Source organism: Alligator mississippiensis, chromosome 2 (assembly GCF_030867095.1).
Source record: "Alligator mississippiensis isolate rAllMis1 chromosome 2, rAllMis1, whole genome shotgun sequence".
Lineage (NCBI taxonomy): Eukaryota > Metazoa > Chordata > Crocodylia > Alligatoridae > Alligator > Alligator mississippiensis.
In genome coordinates this window covers 29,067,539-29,087,804 of record NC_081825.1, presented here as the reverse complement: position 1 = coordinate 29,087,804, position 20,266 = coordinate 29,067,539, and the positions used below count along the sequence as shown (strand labels likewise).

At 42.7% G+C, this 20,266-nt stretch overlaps 1 protein-coding gene across 3 annotated transcripts in view; it reads left to right on the top strand.

Annotated features, from left to right (window-relative positions):
- The window catches only part of SLC2A9 (solute carrier family 2 member 9), a 211,408-nt gene extending 192,020 nt beyond the window's left edge, over positions 1–19,388 (top strand). For 2 of the 3 annotated variants that reach the window (XM_019479664.2, XM_019479681.2), the window contains one exon: positions 10,113–19,388. In XM_019479664.2, coding sequence (XP_019335209.1) covers positions 10,113–10,370 — 258 coding nt within the window. In that variant the 3' untranslated portion in view covers positions 10,371–19,388. The remainder of the gene's footprint in view (positions 1–10,112) is intronic. The other variant, XM_019479686.2, reaches the window with a different exon arrangement.
- The last annotated feature ends 878 nt before the right edge of the window (positions 19,389–20,266 follow it).

Here is a 20,266-nt window from a genome sequence, read left to right as displayed (position 1 = left end):
GAAAATCCTTCTTCCCTGGCTCTGAATTAGGGTATTTCTAAAGGAATACTATTGTTCAGAAGAAAAATTACATGAATCTCAGAAGCCTGTTACCAGTGATAGATTAGCTTGGAAAATATTATTGTGGTGTAATGGAATGGAACAGTTTAAGCTCTTTACTTAAGAATATGAGAGCCGCTCATGTTTCTTTAGCTACTATGTTGTAAAGATGGATGATGTTCATTATCAGAAAAGCTAAGCTGCAGAGGAATATTTGAATAAGAGTTCATTTTAGTGTTTTAGTGGATATTTCATTTTCTTACCTTCCTACTTTCTCTGGGAAATATGGCATCACACCCCATAGGACCCTGTTACCAGATCAAGTTCATCAAAACCATCTATTCCCCAATGATTATGTAGACAAAAACTGAGTCTCAGTTATGTTTGCAAACATGAGTGGGCCAGACTCACAATTTCAAATGTAGGCTTCACATAACTGTTTTCAGATATTGTGCTAGCAACTCAGATTTCCACACACACCACCACTCCTTAATGCTGAAAATTAATTTTCCTGTCATATTTTTAAATTAAATCACAGTGTGTTACAAGATTTTTTTCAAAGAAAGCTCAAAAATTAAATATGGCAAAATAGAAACAAACATGAAATAGTGTATTGTTTTCTATGTACATAGGTTGAGTGGAGTGATTTCTTGCGCAGATTAACTAAAGGATTTGAGTTCCTCTAAACCTTGGCCTTAAAACTGACTAAATTATGAGAGGATTTAGTGAGCCATGGTCTGGCTGCTACTTAATTTAGCCATCATCATGACACACTGGGCACATCTAAACATGCTATTAATGCACCTGAATAAATTATAGATCAGTTCATGCTGGAGTCTGCTGCTTTCCACGCGCAGCATCTTCATGTGTGGGACCACAGCAATTTAAGCTGGGGCAGAGCAGCCCTGCCTGGCAGTGGCCTGGGGTTGGGTGGGGTCAGCCTGCCAGCCTGGGGCTGCTCCCCCCAGCTCAGCGTACTGTGGAAGGGCTGATTGGGGCACAAGGGTGCTACAGTGCAGAGCTAGGTGGCAGGCAGCTCCTGCACTGTAGCATCCTCATGCCCCAGCCAGCCCCAGTCACAGTCTACACATGAATTGAGTGCATGTAATTACTCCGCTGTAGGATAATATTTGTCCTGGACAATACTATCCTACAGTGGAGTTAATCAGTTTATTGCGCCCTAATAAGGGCACATGTGTAGACTGTGATGTTTTGCTGAGGAGCTAATAAAGCTCATGTGTACATGCACCCACTGACTCTGAATCTTTTTTTCCACTGACAGACTTACAAGCCATTCATAATATCCTGAATGTCTAAGCCCAGTCTCCTTTGCTGCATTTAGGTCTTCCCATTTGGCTGAAAGAAACTGTTCCTTTACCAAGTGTGATCCTGTTTAAGCATATTATTCATTTATGACACATACTTTTTTCAGTAGTATTTCCAGTTTTCCAATATTATTTTCCAATATTCCAAAAATTTCAAGTATTTCCAGTAGTATTACCAGCTGCTGAATTAATCATGAGTGGATGTTACTTAACACTATTCAAAATCAGATCCTTCTTGCCTACCCCACATTTCCCCTGGCTTCACTTGGATCTCTGACTACACAATGAAAGGAAGATCAGGCCCAAGTGTGTTCCTCAGTGGAGCAATCATAGGATCAGAGTAATGTGTGTTATGCCCACTGTAATGGTTGTCCAGACAAATATCTTGGGAACACATGTATATTCTAAAGCATTGGGTTTCAAACATCCTAAAGTCACAGAATCCTTTCATATAATTTCTTCTGCCATAGAACCCCTAGCCCTATCTGCAAAGCCCGACAACACAGCCCAGCAGTGGCAGGACACTGCCTCCTGGCCCGCTGTGCCATTACCCCCGTCTCTTTGCGAACCTGCCTGATTACTTATCACGGAACCGCGGGGTTCCATGGAATGCAGTTGGAGAGCCACTAAAGCAGGGGAGTCAAAATTATGACCAGCAGACTGAGTCTGGCCCAAGGAGCCATGTCACAAAGCCTGCAGGGCTGGTAAAGGCACTGGGAATTTGTGAACCAGGCAACTGGGGCCAACTAGGATTGCTCTGAACCAGCTTAATGTGCTGTGGTCACAGACACGTGTGTGCAGTGCCCAAGAGCAATAAACTCTAGCATGATACGTGCCAGAGTTTATTGCTGTGTGCTAATCGCATATGTAGTTGTGCCCCTGTGTACCAAAGCAGAGATTAAAGCTAATGGACAAGGAGCAGTATTGTGGGCATTTTTAGATGAGCTTTAAATATTTGCAAATATGAATGATAGATAAACAAAGTGTCGTTCATGGATTATCTATCTCAGCTGCTTTTTCCATCTGTAGCTTTTTATCTTTAACACTTTAAAAGGTACCTGAAATACCACAAGAAAAGGCTTTCCCTCCAAATGCACCAAGTAAAGAACACTGCTTTTATGAGAAATATGGTACATGTTGATTGTCTTTTTATGTCTCGATTTGCACAGTGCCTTGTCTGTTTTATACAATCCAAATGGATTTTAGCACAGTAAGAACAACTGATAACACAAAGTTGCTAGTCATTTGCTTTAGACAGCTTGCTATTAATATACAATGAATTTGATGTGTATTTTTTTTTTCCTTTTTCCCTTTTTCAGCCCAAGCCCCTTTTCACTTCTCTCTAGGAATTGGTACTTTCACATCATTATAAATTTCATTAGCATCCTTCAAGCACCTCCATGTTGTTCCTGCTTTATTTCTATGCTTGAGGTTTCCCATTTTTTATCCAGTGAGATGCATTTACCCAGTAGGATTCCTTCTTGATTTTTGTTTTTATTATTTCTCTGGATATGTAAATGTTCATTTTCTTTTCTTCCATTATGTTACACAGTACTTTTGACAATGAAGATGCTCTACAGAAACATGGGCATCAAATATCATATTTTCATGCATATAGCACACACCTTCCCCTCCCCCCCCCCCCAATTGGGCGGGGGTGTATTAATCAAGGAAGCTACGCTGCTTTGATTTCTGCTCCACAGTGCAGCAGCCATGGTATTCTTCAAGCAGCTGAGAGAGTCAGTAGCCCATTAATGGTCCACTGACTTAATGGACCATTGTTCTTTCACTTCACAGGTGTTAAAGATCATCTCTCCTTTGTAATGTTTTTGATGGCCAACTAATACTTTCTTAAGGGAATTTTGCTGTCTGCTGGAGCTTCTGGTCTCTTTTTCTGTTTCATAGCCATTTAGCTCTTTTCAAGATCAGAAGACACCCAGGGAAAAGAGTCTCTAGCAGCAGCTAGGGTTTTAGTTGAGCAGGAAAGGGAGGGTGAGTCAACTGAAGTTTAGACTCTGTCCCTGGTCTCTGCAGCCATAACTCAGGGCGGGGAGCAGGAATTCGTCATAATGCCATTCAAAAATAAGGTGTGCATTATATTTGAGGGTCTGTTATATGTGAGAAAATACAGTATTTTGTTCTACAGTCCTGGTATCTCAATTAACTTGGGTTTTTTTGCTTTTGCCAAGTATATCTAATGTTTAAAGTTGTTACTGTATGTCTCTGCTTCAGAAAATAACTGAAATCCCTTACAAGTATAAACATTGTTTCTTTTTTTACTTACCTGAAGACCTACTAGCTCATTGGATATTATCCATTTCAAATGCAGAATGAAAAAATATGCTGGTTTTTAAGGAGAGAGGAATGAATGGGGTGTTCATCTAACTGCAGTTAGTGTCTTTGAATATCTACCTTTCCCCCTTCTTCAATAAGCAATTGTTCTGTTTTGCTACGTAAAATTAGTGTTCCTTCCTGGAACTGGTGCCTAATGTGTAATGGGGCAAGGAACTCACAAAGCACTTGTGCATGGATGCATCATCTCAGGGGGTTGTGGCATATGACATGCAGTGATTTCTTTTTAGCAACTTCTAACAAGCAGACCGACATCATTGGTACAAAAACATTTGTGACACTGAAAACTGAAAATTTAGGAGCAGAGTAAGCTAATCCAATTTGAATGTCTGAATAAATAACACAAGAAATGCTGCAATAGTGGGGTCAGTCACTTTCCTGGTTCATTCAATGAAACCTTCATCATTTAATCAGCCTGAAGCTGTTGAGAAGGTTGCTGTATGCCTCACTACCATCTTGTGGAAACTAGGTGGCCACATCACAAACTTTGTGGGTCATTTGTTACAGAAATCATAAGGCCTTGATTACGTGCCTTGTAAAATTCTGACTACACTTAGTGGGGAGCTCAGTCAGTAATAGGGAACCACTGTTATATCCAGACTGTAAATTGGGTACAAATAAAATAAAAGGAATAAATATTATTAGTTGTTGTTTAGGTCATATTTCTGTAGGAGCAAGATAGCTTACCAGAGGCTTGTCAAGCTATTAAAAAGCATGAAGTCAAAATTACAAACCAAGATCACTCAAATTTCTTTCTCAGGCTTTTAAAATCAGAGGTTTGTAAAACTTATCCCTAGAATTCATTCACCATTCATTCCTTCTCTTGTGTCTTTCTCAGACTATCTGTTGCCAGGTGGTAGTATTATCCTGTTTGTAATGATCATATTACTATTAAATAATTGCTGAGAGGTCTGAACTCAACTAATTCCATCATTTTACGAATTATGGAATTTATTCAGTGTAACCTGTTAAACTAAGCAGTCATGGGCTTTCAACAGGTGGGCTTGCAACTTTCAAAAACCAGTGGGAAGAAGCAAGTTAAAAAAAACCCACTTTGTTGAAATATAAGAATCTCAGCATAATTCATTTTAATATCGGCTCTTTTATTTTTTAACTGATTTCCTTGAAACAAAAATCAGTACTCTGTTGGATTTTATAGAAGGCTTTTTTTCTGCTTTCAAAAATCCAATACTCAGTTCTTCTTTTAAGTATTTTCTTCAGTGGAGGAGAAGGGAAATGCTTATACATTGTCATGATATACACAGTAACACTATTTTGGCATGGAACATATTTGTATCTTTTATGTTTTGAAAAGTTGTGACTGCCCTAGATTTTTCATTCAAATGAATGCAAATTATGCAGCTGAAAATCAGCATCCAAATCACAGTTGACTACTTAGCATATTTCAGACGGGATCCTGGGATGTGTGAGCACCTTCCTTCCCATTCTCATCAGTGGGAGTCAAGCTCTGAGAGTAGTCAGCTGGTTATGTCTACTCATGATGATAAATTGATATTTTGTTTTCTTGCACATGCAAAGTTCTTTTTTAGTTACAGGAAATTGAGAAGAAAATAAACCTGTTTGATGCAAAATTCCAGGAGCTGGATGAAAAAGAACTGTCAAAACTTTCCATAGAAAAGCAAGTTTTTCCATGGGAAATTGTTGCCTCTTTTTTTTTTCCTTTCTTTTTTGACCAAATAAAACTTTTGGCAGAAATTATCTCTTTTCCTTTAAATGTTTTTATCTTTTCCCTTGAAACTAAAAAATCTAAAAGATGCAGTTATTCAGCCAGAAACTTGAAGCTGTTTTTGTTTGTTTTCCTGCATCCCCCCTCCCCCATACCCACAAAGCATCAAATGGATTTCTAGAGAAAAGTAAAAAATTTCCAGAGGGAAATAAAATAATTAACAACTGTTTTTAACACAGTGCTGCATACAGTTAAGCCAGTATCTTCTGCAGTTGGTTAAAATAATGACATCAAGTCCACAAACGTATTTCATTGTTCTTTTCCAATTTTAAATGAACGAACACACACAAAGGGGTTTTCTGAGTCAGCATCTGCCATTGTTAAACTTTCAGCAAGTCTGCAAAGCCTTTATTTTGCACATAATCTTTATACATGTGAGTCAGTGAGAGTACAGAAGTGAATTCAATTTTTCAGAATTGAGTCCAGAGCTAAGAAAGTGAGAGGTGATGCAAATCTGAAGTTACCATGACATCAGAGAAGCCAAAAAAGGACCATGTTCAGTTTTTACTTGGGCAGGTCCCCATGTAGGTCAAACCAAGCAGTCTTGACTCCTAGATAGCGGTAGCTACACAGTGGTCCTGATTTTGGATCATACCCATCAAGTTGCCAGTGAACAAGAGGGAGGGAGACATCAGAAAATGCATTCTAGACCTGTGTTTCATGTCCATAAACAGCACATAGACATTATACAAGTAAGAAACTATACATGTAATTTAAATAGGATAAAGACCCAGGCATATCATCCTGTTGCATCTCTTTTAAAGTCTGTTTTATTACAGCATCATTCTAGTAGTTGAGCTCTTATACAAATGATCTCCCGTTACAGTTTGCTTCTTAGGCACGTAATAGTTTCTGTGCTTGATCAGTTAATTCTTCCGTGAAGTCCAGTATCTTGCCTATGGCACCAGTCAGAACCTAGTGCTTCAGACATAGCTACAAATAAATTAAACCATTAGAGCCACTTAATACTGAAGTCCCCACTGAGAGTTTTCCTGACTAAGTATTCAAGATTTGACCCTTTACATTGTGCAATATTGTGTGTGAAATGTATTCTTCCATCTGTTCTCTGTGTGAGTTTGCACTGTATGTAGATGGTTTCATGCTTTAGATGAGCCATAACACATTGTATAATGGACACAGTTCCATGTGGTATGCTTTCATGTTAGGTGTAGCTTCTGGCAGTATCAAGAAACCTTTCAATAATTGTTTGGGATGTTTCAACAAGAACACATTTTTGAGTACCAAGCTGTTGCAGGGCATTTTCAGTGCTCAGAAGTAATACCTCCTTACTGTGATATCTTCCATATTTCATAAATTATCTGCTACTTTCAAAGAAATACTACAAATAAAAAAGGGACTGTGAGGAGAGTGCACTTTGATGTTGCACAAGTGTTCCCACTTCAGGATCCCCATTATATTAGGATTTCTGCAGACCAGTAGCACAAAGCAAGTATCTTCTCCTGAGAGATCACTACTTAGACCAGTGATTTTCAACCAGGGTGCCATGGCACCCTGGAGTGCCTTAAGATCCATTCAATATTTGCACAGCTGGGTGTGCAAACATGATTCACAAGATAAACACAGAGATTCCAAATAGCAGTAAGGTGTAGCATGAAGAAAACTCTGACCTGCTGTGTGCTCTTTCTGAGTTCTTTGCAACAGAAGAATTACTGTTATTTTTTTGTAGTCAAAAAAAGTGAAAGCTAGCATTTTCTCAGGGGTGCCTCAAGTCTAAAAAGGTTGAGAACCACTGAGTTAGACAATACACAACAGGAAGTGCATAAACACATGAGAGTATGAAGACAAAATAGCAAGTGGCACATTTCTCTAAAATAGACATAAGCAGTTAGTTGCCATGTAAGTCCGTATTAATTTGTAGGCAGAGACATTATTAAATGATGGATTTAAAGGAATAAGGTGACAAGTGTGCAAACACAAAACTGAAACCTTATTAAACTTCTTCAAATGTAGAAAGCTCTGGTGCAAATTCTGGTTGTTAAGCTGACAGGAGAATTTATGAACACACCAAGAAGTTATTTCCATATCTATTAAATCTTTTTGCTTTTGCCTGTTTTTAAGCTTGATGATAGATTATCCATGGTAACATTGTGGCTTAATACATTAGTAATTCAGCTGCAATATTAGAACAATGAGAGTGAGGGAATTTCTTTTTTGTCTTCACCAGTTAAGTACGTGAATATGTAGCTTATGCAAGATTGGATAACCGAATGGGACATATATAATACTGCTAGGCATTGTACAGACAAACACACATCGACAGTCTGCAAAACAAGAACAAAGGTGTAAACAGTCCGCAGTGTAGGCATGGGAATACAAATCAGAATGAAAATATAAGTTTGAGGGAAATCAGGGTTACATAATGACTGTTTTGGTGTGTAAACGTGACACTTTAATTAGTTCATTTCTCTTAGGATTATGCAGAACAAAAATTTAGGAAGAAACTAAATGAGAGACAACAGAGGTTTTATGCATGAGTTTTGGAAGGGGACTAGGTAGAAGGCCAGCTTTGAGGAAGACACAGAGATGCCTGAGGGACATGGGGAAGAGGGTTTCTCAGAACTGGTTTCCTTGATGGAGTTTCTTCAGCTATTTTTCAACTATTTGTGTTTAAATGATGTACTCTCTTGAGCCCTTCACTTCACGACTTCTGTATGACTTGCCCTACAGTAACCTCTGACTTAGAACATGTGCTTTTGTCTGTGTTGGAAATGTTCATTTTTTTCCTTGTATTCTCTACTTATGACCTCATACAACGCATCATGGAAAGACTTCCGTATTTTTGTAGTTCCAGAAAAGGCTTTTTGTTTAATTTTGCGCTACTAATAATAGTAAGTCAAAGGTTTGGGCTCTATACAGATGGCGTAAGTGAATACGGTTTCATAAATACAGGGAAGAAGGCGATGTTTACTTCAGTTGAAAACTTGGCCCTGTAGAGCCAATGAGAGTTTTTGCCTTTGACTTCAGTGCGTCACAATTTGCATTTGCAATTTAAAGAATATGTAGTTTCCAGTACTGTTACTGAAATGCTATAGAATATTTTGAAAAAAAACATTACTGAGACTAACGTACCCAAGAGTCACTAACATAGAACTTTACCTAGCAACCACCTGCACAGAAAGGCTCACCAGAATAGTTACTGGTAAAGAAATACACAGAGCCAACTCCAAGTCCAGCTTTAGATGGGCAAGTAGCATTTATACAGACACTGGATTCTACTCTCTGCCAGGAAGGGGGTCACTCAGAAATGATGACAATAGCAGAGAGGGCCGTCCCACCTTTTAGCCCAGTAGCGTGATGGTAAGGGTACTTGGCCAAAGAATGTGAAATCTGGGTTCTTAGCTCCACATACCCAGAGAGGGGGCATACCCACATTTAACACTTTACAAAAAAGTTCCTTAACAAGCAGGCCAGGAGCCATGTAAGTTTTTCCAAGAACACCCTCATCTCCTGTTGAAGCTGATCCACTGCACAGCTAAGAGGGGAAACTATGTGGGGCCATAAGGAGAGTAAACCAGTATAAAAATGGTTCAATGAAATGGAAGGGTGGGAATCCTGGGTTCTGGCTTGTATTCCCACCCACAGTAATATTTCTTCATTTTGTATTTAATGCCCATTGGACAAAATGGACAGAGAACAGTATGAACAGCTTGTGCCCATTTGCAATAAGTTCTAATTACTTACCTGAGAAGGGTATCTTTTTGAGAAGTATTTACTGTATATCCCTTAAAAACTGAGTCCCTCAGTCTCAGAATCTGTGATTACTTATTATAATGCATCTCACACCTGGGTATGACAAATTCCTACTGTTGTATTACTTGCATAGAAATGGGTGCTACTAGCAGGGCTGTCCCTAGGGGGGGAATCAGAGTGACCACCCCAGGCACCGTGCTTTGGGGGGGCCCGCGGAGCTGGGTGGAGCAGCAGCAGCTTCATGTCCAGCTGCTTGTGACCCCCTCCCCGCCACTGCTGCTGCCAATGGTAGCAGCAACTTCTTTGGGTCCAGGATCAGAGTGGCGACAGGGCCCTGCATGGGCTGATTTGCCCCGGGCCCCGCACCCTACTTGGGTTGCCTCTGGCTACTAGTAATGTAAACCAACTTTTTCCAACCCAGAGGTTTAAATCCTTAGTTTAGGCACGTAAATCAGAACTAGCTTGGTGTTCAGAGGTGCTGACCAAAGCCAGGCCGTATTTCAATTGTGTGAGTGAGGGAATGGAGCTATGGTTGCATTTCTTCCTTCCCCATTTGCTTTGGATTGCCCTAGCAGAATCTTGCTTCCATCTTCGTGATTTCCTTTTTTTTTAAGGCCAACCCAGATGTGATGGCCCATTGAATGAATATAGAGGGAACTTCCTTCTATCTTCTCTTTCTAAACTAGTTTAAAAATTAGTCATTACCAGTACTTTTTATGCAACTTCTAAGAGCTAATGGCTTGTGCTCCGACTTGCTTTTATTACTGTATGCTGTATTTCTGTATTATTACTGTATGCTGTCAGAAATCGTTTCAAGTCTCCCAATAAAAATTCAGTTCCATGCACTTGCTTTTTTTCCAAATGATTCCTAGACATTGATTTTTGTTCTTATGATATTTGCCCCTTTAAGACTGATTTCCTTTCTTTTCTATTCACAGAGTGGCTTGCAGACATACTGTTTCCTGGTGTTTGCTGTCATCTGCCTTACTGGAGCTACGTATCTGTTTTTTGTCCTACCTGAAACAAAAAATAAGACTCTTCATGAAATCAGCCAGGCATTTGCCAAAAGGAATAAGGTGACTTTAGAAGTTCAGGAAATGGACCAATATTCAGCAGAAAGGAAATCGAGCGCAGAACAAGAATCTAACTTCTCTCCTACCAAGGACAATGGAGAAGCTGAATGCAGAATTGTCTAACATCTGACTGTTGTCTGTAGAGATAGGAAAAAAGCTCCCAGTGTGCTCCTTTAGTTTGGAAGATACTGGATATTTTTAACAGTGAAGCATTTGTGGTGTTAATGCCATTAACCCCCCCCCCAATTCCTGAATTCATTTTTAAGGGTTCAAGGAGGGTGGGTATGGGTGACATTAATGTCAGCTGGAGAGATTCTAGGAGAGAATAGGAAATAAGGGTAGTGATCACTAATAGAAACAGAAGCCAGTTTCCAGGGTACCTGTGAAGTGCATATCAGGGGAGAGGGGGAGAGATGGCACAAGAACTGACATTAGCATTGAGAACTTAGACAATCTTTTTTTTTTATCTTAGTCCCTACTGATGCTTATAAGAACCTCTCCAGTGCCCTTTTAACTGACACTACGATTTCCAGAATTTCTCATGAACTTTCCTTCCTTCATCGTTTGAAAACTGACAGAATTGCTATGGGACTTCTCACAGTTTCTGAATTGTTATTGCTGCTTGTTTATTTTTTTAAGAATATCCATGAAACAGTACTATGAAAATAGAAACTCCACCCATGCATGATATGGACTCTGGAGACGGGTACAGAGTAGGAAAAATAATGCTACCTTGGGCCTGCTGTTCCTTTACAGTGAATAATATTTTAAAAAGCAACTATAACTTATTTACAAAAGTGACTTAGATGCCTATATCTCACTGAAAGGCCTTGAAAACAATACCAGGTTTCTGGGTTTTGGTGTTTATGTTTTCTGATTTTTAGAGTTTTTAAGCAGGTTATAGCTCTTTTTAGTATTTTGTAATTGTTTTCCTTGAATTATCTAGGTACCTAGATACTCTAGTGATAGTAAGCACTCTTGTAATAAAGTATATAGTTTTATATTAAAATAATAACCTGGAGCCTTAAGTCATCCTGGGGATGACCCCCCTAATAAGCTTGTACACTCTTTGAGTGAGTTCCCTTCATGGCCTATGTTCAATACTGTGGCAGGTGTACGTTTGGGGTGTTTATTTTTGAAACGCCTGCTCTTAGACGCTTGCTTTTGGAAAGACTCACTCAGGTTGGAAGTCCTATAGATTCATAGATTATAGAGTTGGAAGGGACCCAATGGATCATCATGTCCGACCCCCTCCCCCGGCAAGAAGAGGACCGAGGTCAGACAACCCCAGCCAAGTGATTGTCAAGCCTCCTCTTGAAGACCTCCAAGTTAGGTGACAGCACCACCTCTCTTGGAAGCCCATTCCAGACTGTGGCCACCCTTATTGTAAAAAATTTCTTCCTAATGTCTAACCTAAATCTACTCTCCACTAGTTTGCACCCATTATTCCTAGTTACTCCCTGAGGCACTCTGGAAAACAGTGCATCCCTAATTCCCTGCTGTCCTCCCCTGATAAATGTATAGGTGGCCACAAGGTCACCCCTCAGCCATCTTTTGTATAGGCTGAAGAGATCCAGATCTCTCAACCTCTCCTCGTAGGGTCTTTCATGGAGACCACTAATCATGTGGGTGGACCTCCTCTGAACCCTTTCCAGATCCTCCGTGTCCCCCTTGAAGTGCGGCATCCAAAACTGGAAACAGTACTCCAACTGCAGCCTGACTAGTGCTGCATAGAGGGGGAGCATCACCTCCCTTGATCTGTTGGTCATGCACCTGCTAATACATGACAAGGTGCAGTTGGCTTTGTTGAAGGCCTCGTTGCACTGCCAGCTCGGTTCATTTTGGAGTCATCTATGACTCCAAGATCTCTCTCAGCCTCTGAGCTGCTGAGGAGGACATCCCCCAACCTGTAGGTGTGCTGGGGATTCCTCCTTCCTAGGTGGAGCACCTTACATTTATCTTCATTGAATTGCATCCTATTACATTCTGCCCATTGATCTAACCTGTCCAGGTTGGCCTGTAACTGCTCCCTGCCCTCTGGTGTATTAACTTTGCCCCATAATTTGGTATCATCTGCGACAAGGGTCATAAACCCTTGTAAAACCACCATTTCGTGTGACAGAGCTGGGGCTTCTGTTTGATGGGTTTTTTCTCCTTTGAGCACAGGATCAGATACCGTATTAACATAAATGATGAAGTTCCCCAACTACATCCTATTGGTACTGCATACAGGTAGCATCAGTGCACACAGGCAGAAGCACTAGCATAGACTAAGCACAGATGTTTTACAATCGTGCCATCAAGCACTTGACAATTGCTAAAGCAGTGGTGGAAAGCTCTTTCAAAAATAAGCAGTGTTGGGACTTCAAAATAATCATAGCACTAGGCTACTGAAACTCATCTATTGTTTTAAAGTGTATACATCTAAAGCAGAATACTTCGAAGTTACAAGCCAGAGGGCTCGGGAGAAATTAATACCAAATTTTCTGGGTACATAGCCCTGCTGGGCATGCATTTCAGTAGTAGCTGGGCAAATGACAGCTCCTTTCATCCCAGGGGCTCCCTGAGCAAAACACAGCCCTGTTCAGTTCTGATCTGACTCAGGGGGGAACAAGTGTGTGCACCACCCCACAGCATTGCTTTTGTCAATAAGTATTTTGACCCAATAAATGTAGTACCTTCTGTATTGTATAATCAGGCTAATACTGGATTCTACAAGCAAAGTTAGACAGTAACCGCATCTTATTCATGACATTCAAATTGTTCTCTCTCAGCCATATTTAAAAGGCAAGTAAAAATCTTCTGGTCTCCATACAGTGCCTGACATCACACACTGATACACGCCTGAAATAAACAGGCATAATCTCAGTTACACTGTACGACCTACAAAGAAAGGCAAAATGTTTCAGGGGTTACATTGAAAAGTTACCTTTTTAAGTTTCTGGTATCTTTCTTCTGGTGTGTCAAAGCCATTGGTTAATGCACTAACAGATGGCCCATCACTGATGCCTAAAAATTTGGGGAATAGTTTTATTTTACTGACCCCCCCTTAAAGAGAGTGAGAAAAGCACTGAAAGCTGGATTAAGCAAGTTACCTCTACTTAAGGTGCAGAACATCATATCACAGCAGAAAGTTCCCGTTCTGTTAAAAGCACCTTTCCATCAGGGATGAACACGCATCTTGAAAACACACCCACTACTTAACTGCTGTCATTCAAAACTCAGTGAACTCCCAACAGACAGTGAAGCGATGTGTTCAGAGAGTACCTGGGAAGGCCGTGCTCTGCCCTACGCTTGCAGTGTATGCAAGGCCAACATAGCAACGTGCGAGACTGGCAACACAGTGCCGACGAGCCCTTGCGTTGCTGAAACCAGGGGGCAAGGAGATGAGTGAAGAGGGCTGTGCTGCCAAGTGACTGCTGGCCATGTTTGGGCATTTCCTTGACCCATCTACGTCTCCTGCTCTGAGGCAGCCGGTGCTTTCTCTCTCTTCCCCCAAGACCCCTGCAGCCAGGGAAGTCCGTGCAGCAGGGGCAGGTGCCCACAGCCCCGGGCCATACCATCACTACCTGAGAACTCCCCATCAATGGCCAGGAAGTCTGCTTCCTCCACAGCATCATACGCTTTATTCAGTGTATCCTTAAAATCTGCGGGGAGACAAGGACCGCGTGCCTGAGTCCAACGCCCGCCCCAGGAGAGGCCGGCCGGCGCAGGGTGCCCAGCACCCTCCTGCTTCAGGGCAGCGACAGCGGCTGCAGTGCTGAGGACACAGGTTGGGGCCAGGCCTTAGGGGCCGCCTGCCAGGCCCCGAGCAAAGGTGAGGAAGATGCAGGCCCACACCCTGGCCAGGCCCCATGCCCATGCGCCGCCATCACTCACTGCTTCGGATCACCTCCATGCCCACGGCCCCCGGGCCCGGCCACACCTGCAACCAGCTATATGTTTTCAAATATAATACAAAATATTGCCAGATGATCTCCTTTGTTGACTGTGATTGGATTCATATTCATAGATGTTAGGGTCAGAAGGGACCTCAATAGATCATCGAGTCCGACCCCCTGCATAAGCAGGAAAGAGTGCTGGGTCTAGATGACCCCAGCTAGATGCTCATCTAACCTCCTCTTGAAGACCCCCAGGGTAGGGGAGAGCACCACCTCCCTTGGGAGCCCGTTCCAGACCCTGGCCACTCGAACTGTGAAGAAGTTCCTCCTAATGTCCAATCTAAATCTGCTCTCTGCTAGCTTGTGGCCATTATTTCTTGTAACCCCCGGGGGCGCCTTGGTGAATAAATACTCACCAATTCCCTTCTGTGCCCCCGTGATGAACTTATAGGCAGCCACAAGGTCGCCTCTCAACCTTCTCTTGCGGAGGCTGAAAAGATCCAGTTTCTCTAGTCTCTCCTCGTAGGGCTTGGTCTGCAGAACCTTAACCGTACGAGTGGCCCTTCTCTGGACCCTCTCCAGGTTATCCGCATCCCTCTTGAATTGCGGCACCCAGAATTGCACGCAGTACTCCAACTGCGGTCTGACCAGCGCCCGATAGAGGGGAAGTATCACCTCCTTGGACCTATTCTTCATGCATCTGCTGATGCATGATAAAGTGCCATTGGCTTTTTTGACGGCTTCGTCACACTGCCGACTCATGTTCATCTTGGAGTCCACTAGGACTCCAAGATCCCTTTTCACTTCCGTGCCACCCAGCAGATCATTCCCTAGGCTGTAGGTGTGCTGGACATTCTTCCTCCCTAGGTGCAGCACTTTGCATTTCTCCTTGTTGAATTGTATTCTGTTGTTTTCTGCCCACTTGTCCAACCTGTCCAGATCTGCTTGTAGTTGTTCCCTGCCCTCCGGCATGTCCACATCTCCCCATAGCTTTGTGTCATCTGCAAACTTGGACAGAGTACATTTCACTCCCTCGTCCAAGTCACTAATGAAGACATTAAAGAGTATCGGTCCAAGGACCGAGCCCTGCGGGACCCCACTGCCCACACCCTTCTAGGTCGAAACCGATCCATCCACCACGACTCTCTGGGTGCGACCCTCCAGCCAATTCGCCACCCACTGGACTGTGTAGTCATCCAAGTCACAGCCTCTTAACTTGTTCACCAGTATGGGGTGGGATACCGTATCGAAGGCCTTCCTGAAGTCTAAGTATACGACATCCACCCCTCCTCCTGTGTCCAGGCGTTTCGTAACCTGGTCATAAAAAGAAACTAGATTGGTCAGGCACGATCTGCCTGCCACGAACCCGTGCTGATTTCCCCTCAGCATAATTTGTCCTGCCGGGCTCTCACAAATGTGACCCTTGATAATTTTTTCAAAGACTTTGCCAAGGATGGAGGTGAGACTGACAGGTCTATAGTTGCCCGGGTCCTCCTTCCTCCCCTTTTTGAAAATGGGGACCACGTTGGCCCTTTTCCAGTCCTACGGGACTTGACCCGTGCGCCATGAGCTTTCAAATATTCCTGTCAGTGGCTCTGCAATGATGTCGGCCAGTGCCTTCAGCACCCTCGGATGGAGCTCATCCGGGCCTGCCGACTTAAAGGCATCCAGTTCTTCCAAATGACTCTGCACCATCTCAGGGTCTACGCGTGGAAGTCTGGCGCCTTGCTGCTGCCTCTCTACAACCCCAGTGAGAGACTTGTCGTGCCCCTCACATAGGAATACTAAGGCAAAGAACTCGTTGAGGAGTTCAGCCTTGTCCCCCCTGTCTGTCACCAATTGTTTCAGCCCATTTAGCAGGGGTCCTATTCCTCCCTGGGCCTTCCTTTTACTCCCTATATATCTAAAAAACCAATTTCTTGTTGTCTTTTACTTGGGTTGCCATCCTCAGCTCCATGGTAGCTTTGGCCCGTCTAACTGCCTCCCTACAAGCACGAGCAGAGGAGGTATATTCATCTTTGGTGATCTCTCCCTGTTTCTACTTTTTATGTGCTCCCCTTTTGGCCCTTAGGCTGCTCTGGATTTCTCTGGTCAGCCAGGGAAGCCTCCTGGCCTCTTTCCCTCTTTTGCCTTGCTCGGGGATCGTCTTGCTTTGTGCCCAAAGGATCGTTTCCTTAAGGCACAGCCACCCTTCTTGGGCTTCCATCTCTTCAAATCTCCTACTCTGCAGTGCGTCCTTGACTAATCGCCTGAGTTCATTGAAATCAGCTTTCCTAAAGTCTAGCACTTTCACCCTACTAGTTACCTTACCCACTCACTGTCTTATGGTGAATTCTATTATTAGGTGATCACTGTCCCCCAGATGGCTACCGATCTGGAGGTCCGCTACCATGTCATCTCCCGTTGCCAATACCAGATCCAGTATGGCATTCCCCCTAGTGGGACCGTGTACCTCCTGAGTCAGGTGGAGGTCCTGTACACAGGTTAGAAACCTGCATGAGCGATGGGACCTTGCTGTCTGCGTCTCCCAGCAGATGTCCGGGTAGTTTAGGTCCCCCATGACTACCGCCTCTTTAGCTTTTATGGTCTCCGAGATTTGCCTCAGGAGCCCCGAATCTCTTTCTTCCCCTTGATGTGGGGGTCTGTAGCAGAACCCTACCACCAAATCCCTTTCTCCTTGCCCCCCATGTAGCCTAACCCATAATCTTTCTACTTCCTCATCCTTGGATTCCGTCTTGATGAGGGTTGACGTATATTGCTCACTGGCATAGAGCACAACCCCTCCCCCTTTCATCCCCACCCTGTCCTTTCTGTACAATCTATAGCCCTCAATATGTACCGCCCAGTCATGGGATGAATCCCACCAGGTTTCCGTTAGCCCCACTAAGTCATAGGTGTTTAGTGCAAGCAGGAGCGCTAGTTCATCCTGCTTGTTCCCCATGCTCCTAGCATTAGTATATAGGCACTTGAGGCCTGCGACTGGTGCCTTTGCTGCCCCCCCCGCTCCGAGTCCCAAGGGGCGCTTTGGTTCTTACCTTCTCGTTTCTTACCTGTGCTGTAGTGCTGGCCTCCCCATGGCTTTCAGGTTCCCAATGCTCTCTTTCTTCAGGCTGGGCTGTCCTTGTGGGTGCCACATGGTTTGGTGGTCCACAGCTTTCCCCGCCCTCATCTTCCCCTCCCCCCGACGAGCCTAGTTTAAAGCCCGCCGGAGGAGATCTGCCAACCTAGAAGAAAACACACGCTTACCTTTGGGGGACAGGTGAAGCCCATCCCAGCTGAGCATGTCCCTCGTCGTTATGTGCGGGTCGTTGTCCAGGAAGCCAAAGCCTGCCTTGAGACACCACTGCCGAAGCCGCCAGTTGGTCTCTCGGATGCAGTTCTCATGCTGTCTTCCGCGACCGTTCACTGGTAGGATGGAAGAGAATACCACCTGTGCACCGAACTCCTTCAGCACGCTGCCCAGAGCACTGTAGTCCGCCATCAGGTGATTGGGGGTTCTCCTGGCCGCATCATTAGTACCCACATGGACTAGGACCATGGGGTAGTAATCGGTGGGCTTGATCCTGGCCTGGATTACCTCCATCACATCCTGAATCTTTGCTCCAGGGAGGCAGCATACCTCTCGTGCCGAGGGGTCCTGGCGACAGATGGGCCCTCAGGATGGAGTCGCCTATGACGAGCACTCGTCGCCTCCTCCTCCTGTTTTCACCACATCTATCTATGAATGTGAATTACCCAAAAGAGCAATTTCATTGCTGTGTAACAGTCTGACTCTCCATCCCATGTTTTACCTTACTGTAAACTTACCTGTTTTGAGCAGTTAGACCAACATACTATCTATGTAAGATAAGCAGATCCACAATGTTGATGCTGCTGGAGAAAAATGTAATGATTATGTCAATGGATAACTATAAAGAAAAGTTAATCATTTTTTTTTTAGGGAAAAACTGAAGATATGAAGTTTTCCTCGAGAAACTACTGGGGACTGCAGAGCTTTCGTGTGCAATATCTTTGTGTGGCTATAGTTGCCTATTTCTTGGGGAGTTTTGGTATTTCTTGTTGCATGGGTCCTTCATGTTAAAACCAGCAGTAAAACCAGACCGCCTGTTGCTAGCCTGGTCAATGATGATTACAATCCCAGTTCAAGGAGAAAGACTTTTCTATCTGATAAATGCTTACAAGGTCCACTCCACTTATTTTAGAGTGGTGGAATTGGATTCTTAATAGTAATTATAATAACTTAATTAAGAATTATTTAGCACTTAGTGCTGTTCATGTTTAATGCACGTTATAGGCATTAATTCGTAATTATGCTGACTATTAATACATTAAAAACCACATAAGCCTTCTAATGTTAGTTTTCAGGATCTTTTACATCAAAGTAAAAATCCTATCATTGAATACAGCCTCTGGCAGGCTCATGTGGAGCTCAGCTATGAAGCTTCCAAAGGGATTGGGAGGATGTTCCCTTCACTACTCAGGGACTTTTGCATACTCTATGGGGATACCAAGAGCTATCATTTCATTGGCTCCTCACTAGCCACATCTTAGGTACATATACATATATACATACTATGCAGAAAGGGGCACCATAGATCATGTCACCACAGAACATACAGCTTGCAAAGTCCCCTTGTCCCTACCTCACAATTAATCACATACATTTCACTATGATCTGCTTGGTTTGTAGAGCATGGGCTTGCATTTGGAATGGTGAGAGGTGTTAGTATGCTTCCCTTTAGTACTCTTAGTGGTTTGTTCCAAGTATTTCTGTAAAAGAATGGTCCAAACTGAAGGTAAGCTAAGCATCCAAAGGTGTTCATTCTGATACTTGACTTCTTGTCTTGGGAGTCAGTTACAGTATATTCAGTCCTGAGTTCTGGAGAATTCTGGGTATAACCAGGATCTGCAGTACCTAAAGAACTTCCTCATTTCTGACCCTACCAAGGATTTTGAATTGTTCTCAGATGTGTCCTAGTGATTTTTTCCTCTTTTCATGCTGCTATAAGTTCTTCAATAATTAATGAATTACAATTATCCTGTTTTCTTCTTGAATGTATTAACTTGTCTACAGCCAATATACTTGTTAACAAATGTTTTGGTTGTGTCGTGTTCTGTTTCACTAAATTCTGAACTTAGAATGGGGTTTCTCTGGACTATGTTTCTTTGTCTGAATATCAAAAAAGAACTTACATGTGAGTGATTACGCAGTGATTTCCATGCATCGAGATTGCTAAATAAAGTGCAAGAGTTAACCTAATATCTATTTTGTTTGTTTCATTTTGGACATACTGTAAAAGTTATCCAGATATGAATGTGAAGGCCAGCTACATAGCTTTCATTTCACTAACTGTTCCTGGGCTATTTGTGTGACCCATTAAAAACGATTTAGAGTATCTACTTGAACAAAGTTGAGTATATTAAACTCAATAGCTGGTTGGTTTGGAGCTCTTGGGAAAACATAAATCATGCCTACATTTGTTTGTGTTCTGAATAATTTGCTATAATATGCATCTCAAACTACAATGGTGGAGGATTTCAGAAATATTTCTCTCAATAGATATGTTTGGATTAATATAAAACCTGTGTGTGTATCTATATTTAATATAAAACCTATATCTATAAAACAATTGTAGATAAGTACTCAAAATGGACTACTAACTTTAAATTGAACTGGAAGTTGTTTCAGCTTTCACCATGACTGCTACCATCTTTACAAAAACATGTGCTTTTTCATACAGGAAATTGTTTTTCAGCCTGGCTAAATGCCACAGTCCTCAGCACTCCGTGCAGTAGGGGAAAAAAACCCAAATGTGCAGCTTTCACTTCACAGAAATGTTTAGATGTGAGGTTCTGAACCCTTCTCTAATCTTTGTGAGGAATGCCACAGGACATTTGGGTATAATTTCAAAGACATTCTTCTCTGAAGTGAAAGCAAAGTAAGACTAAGGGAAGTAGATACAGCCAGTAGCAAATTACTGGAGACTTTCAACCAAGGCTCTGGACAAAGCCCCACAGAAGTTATTGGGTACAAACCCAGATGTATGGGTTCAAACTTTGTTCTGGACTTTTGCCAAAGGTTGCCCACAGCTGACTTACAATTGACTCAGTTGTGAATGGGTACTGGGTCATTCAGGC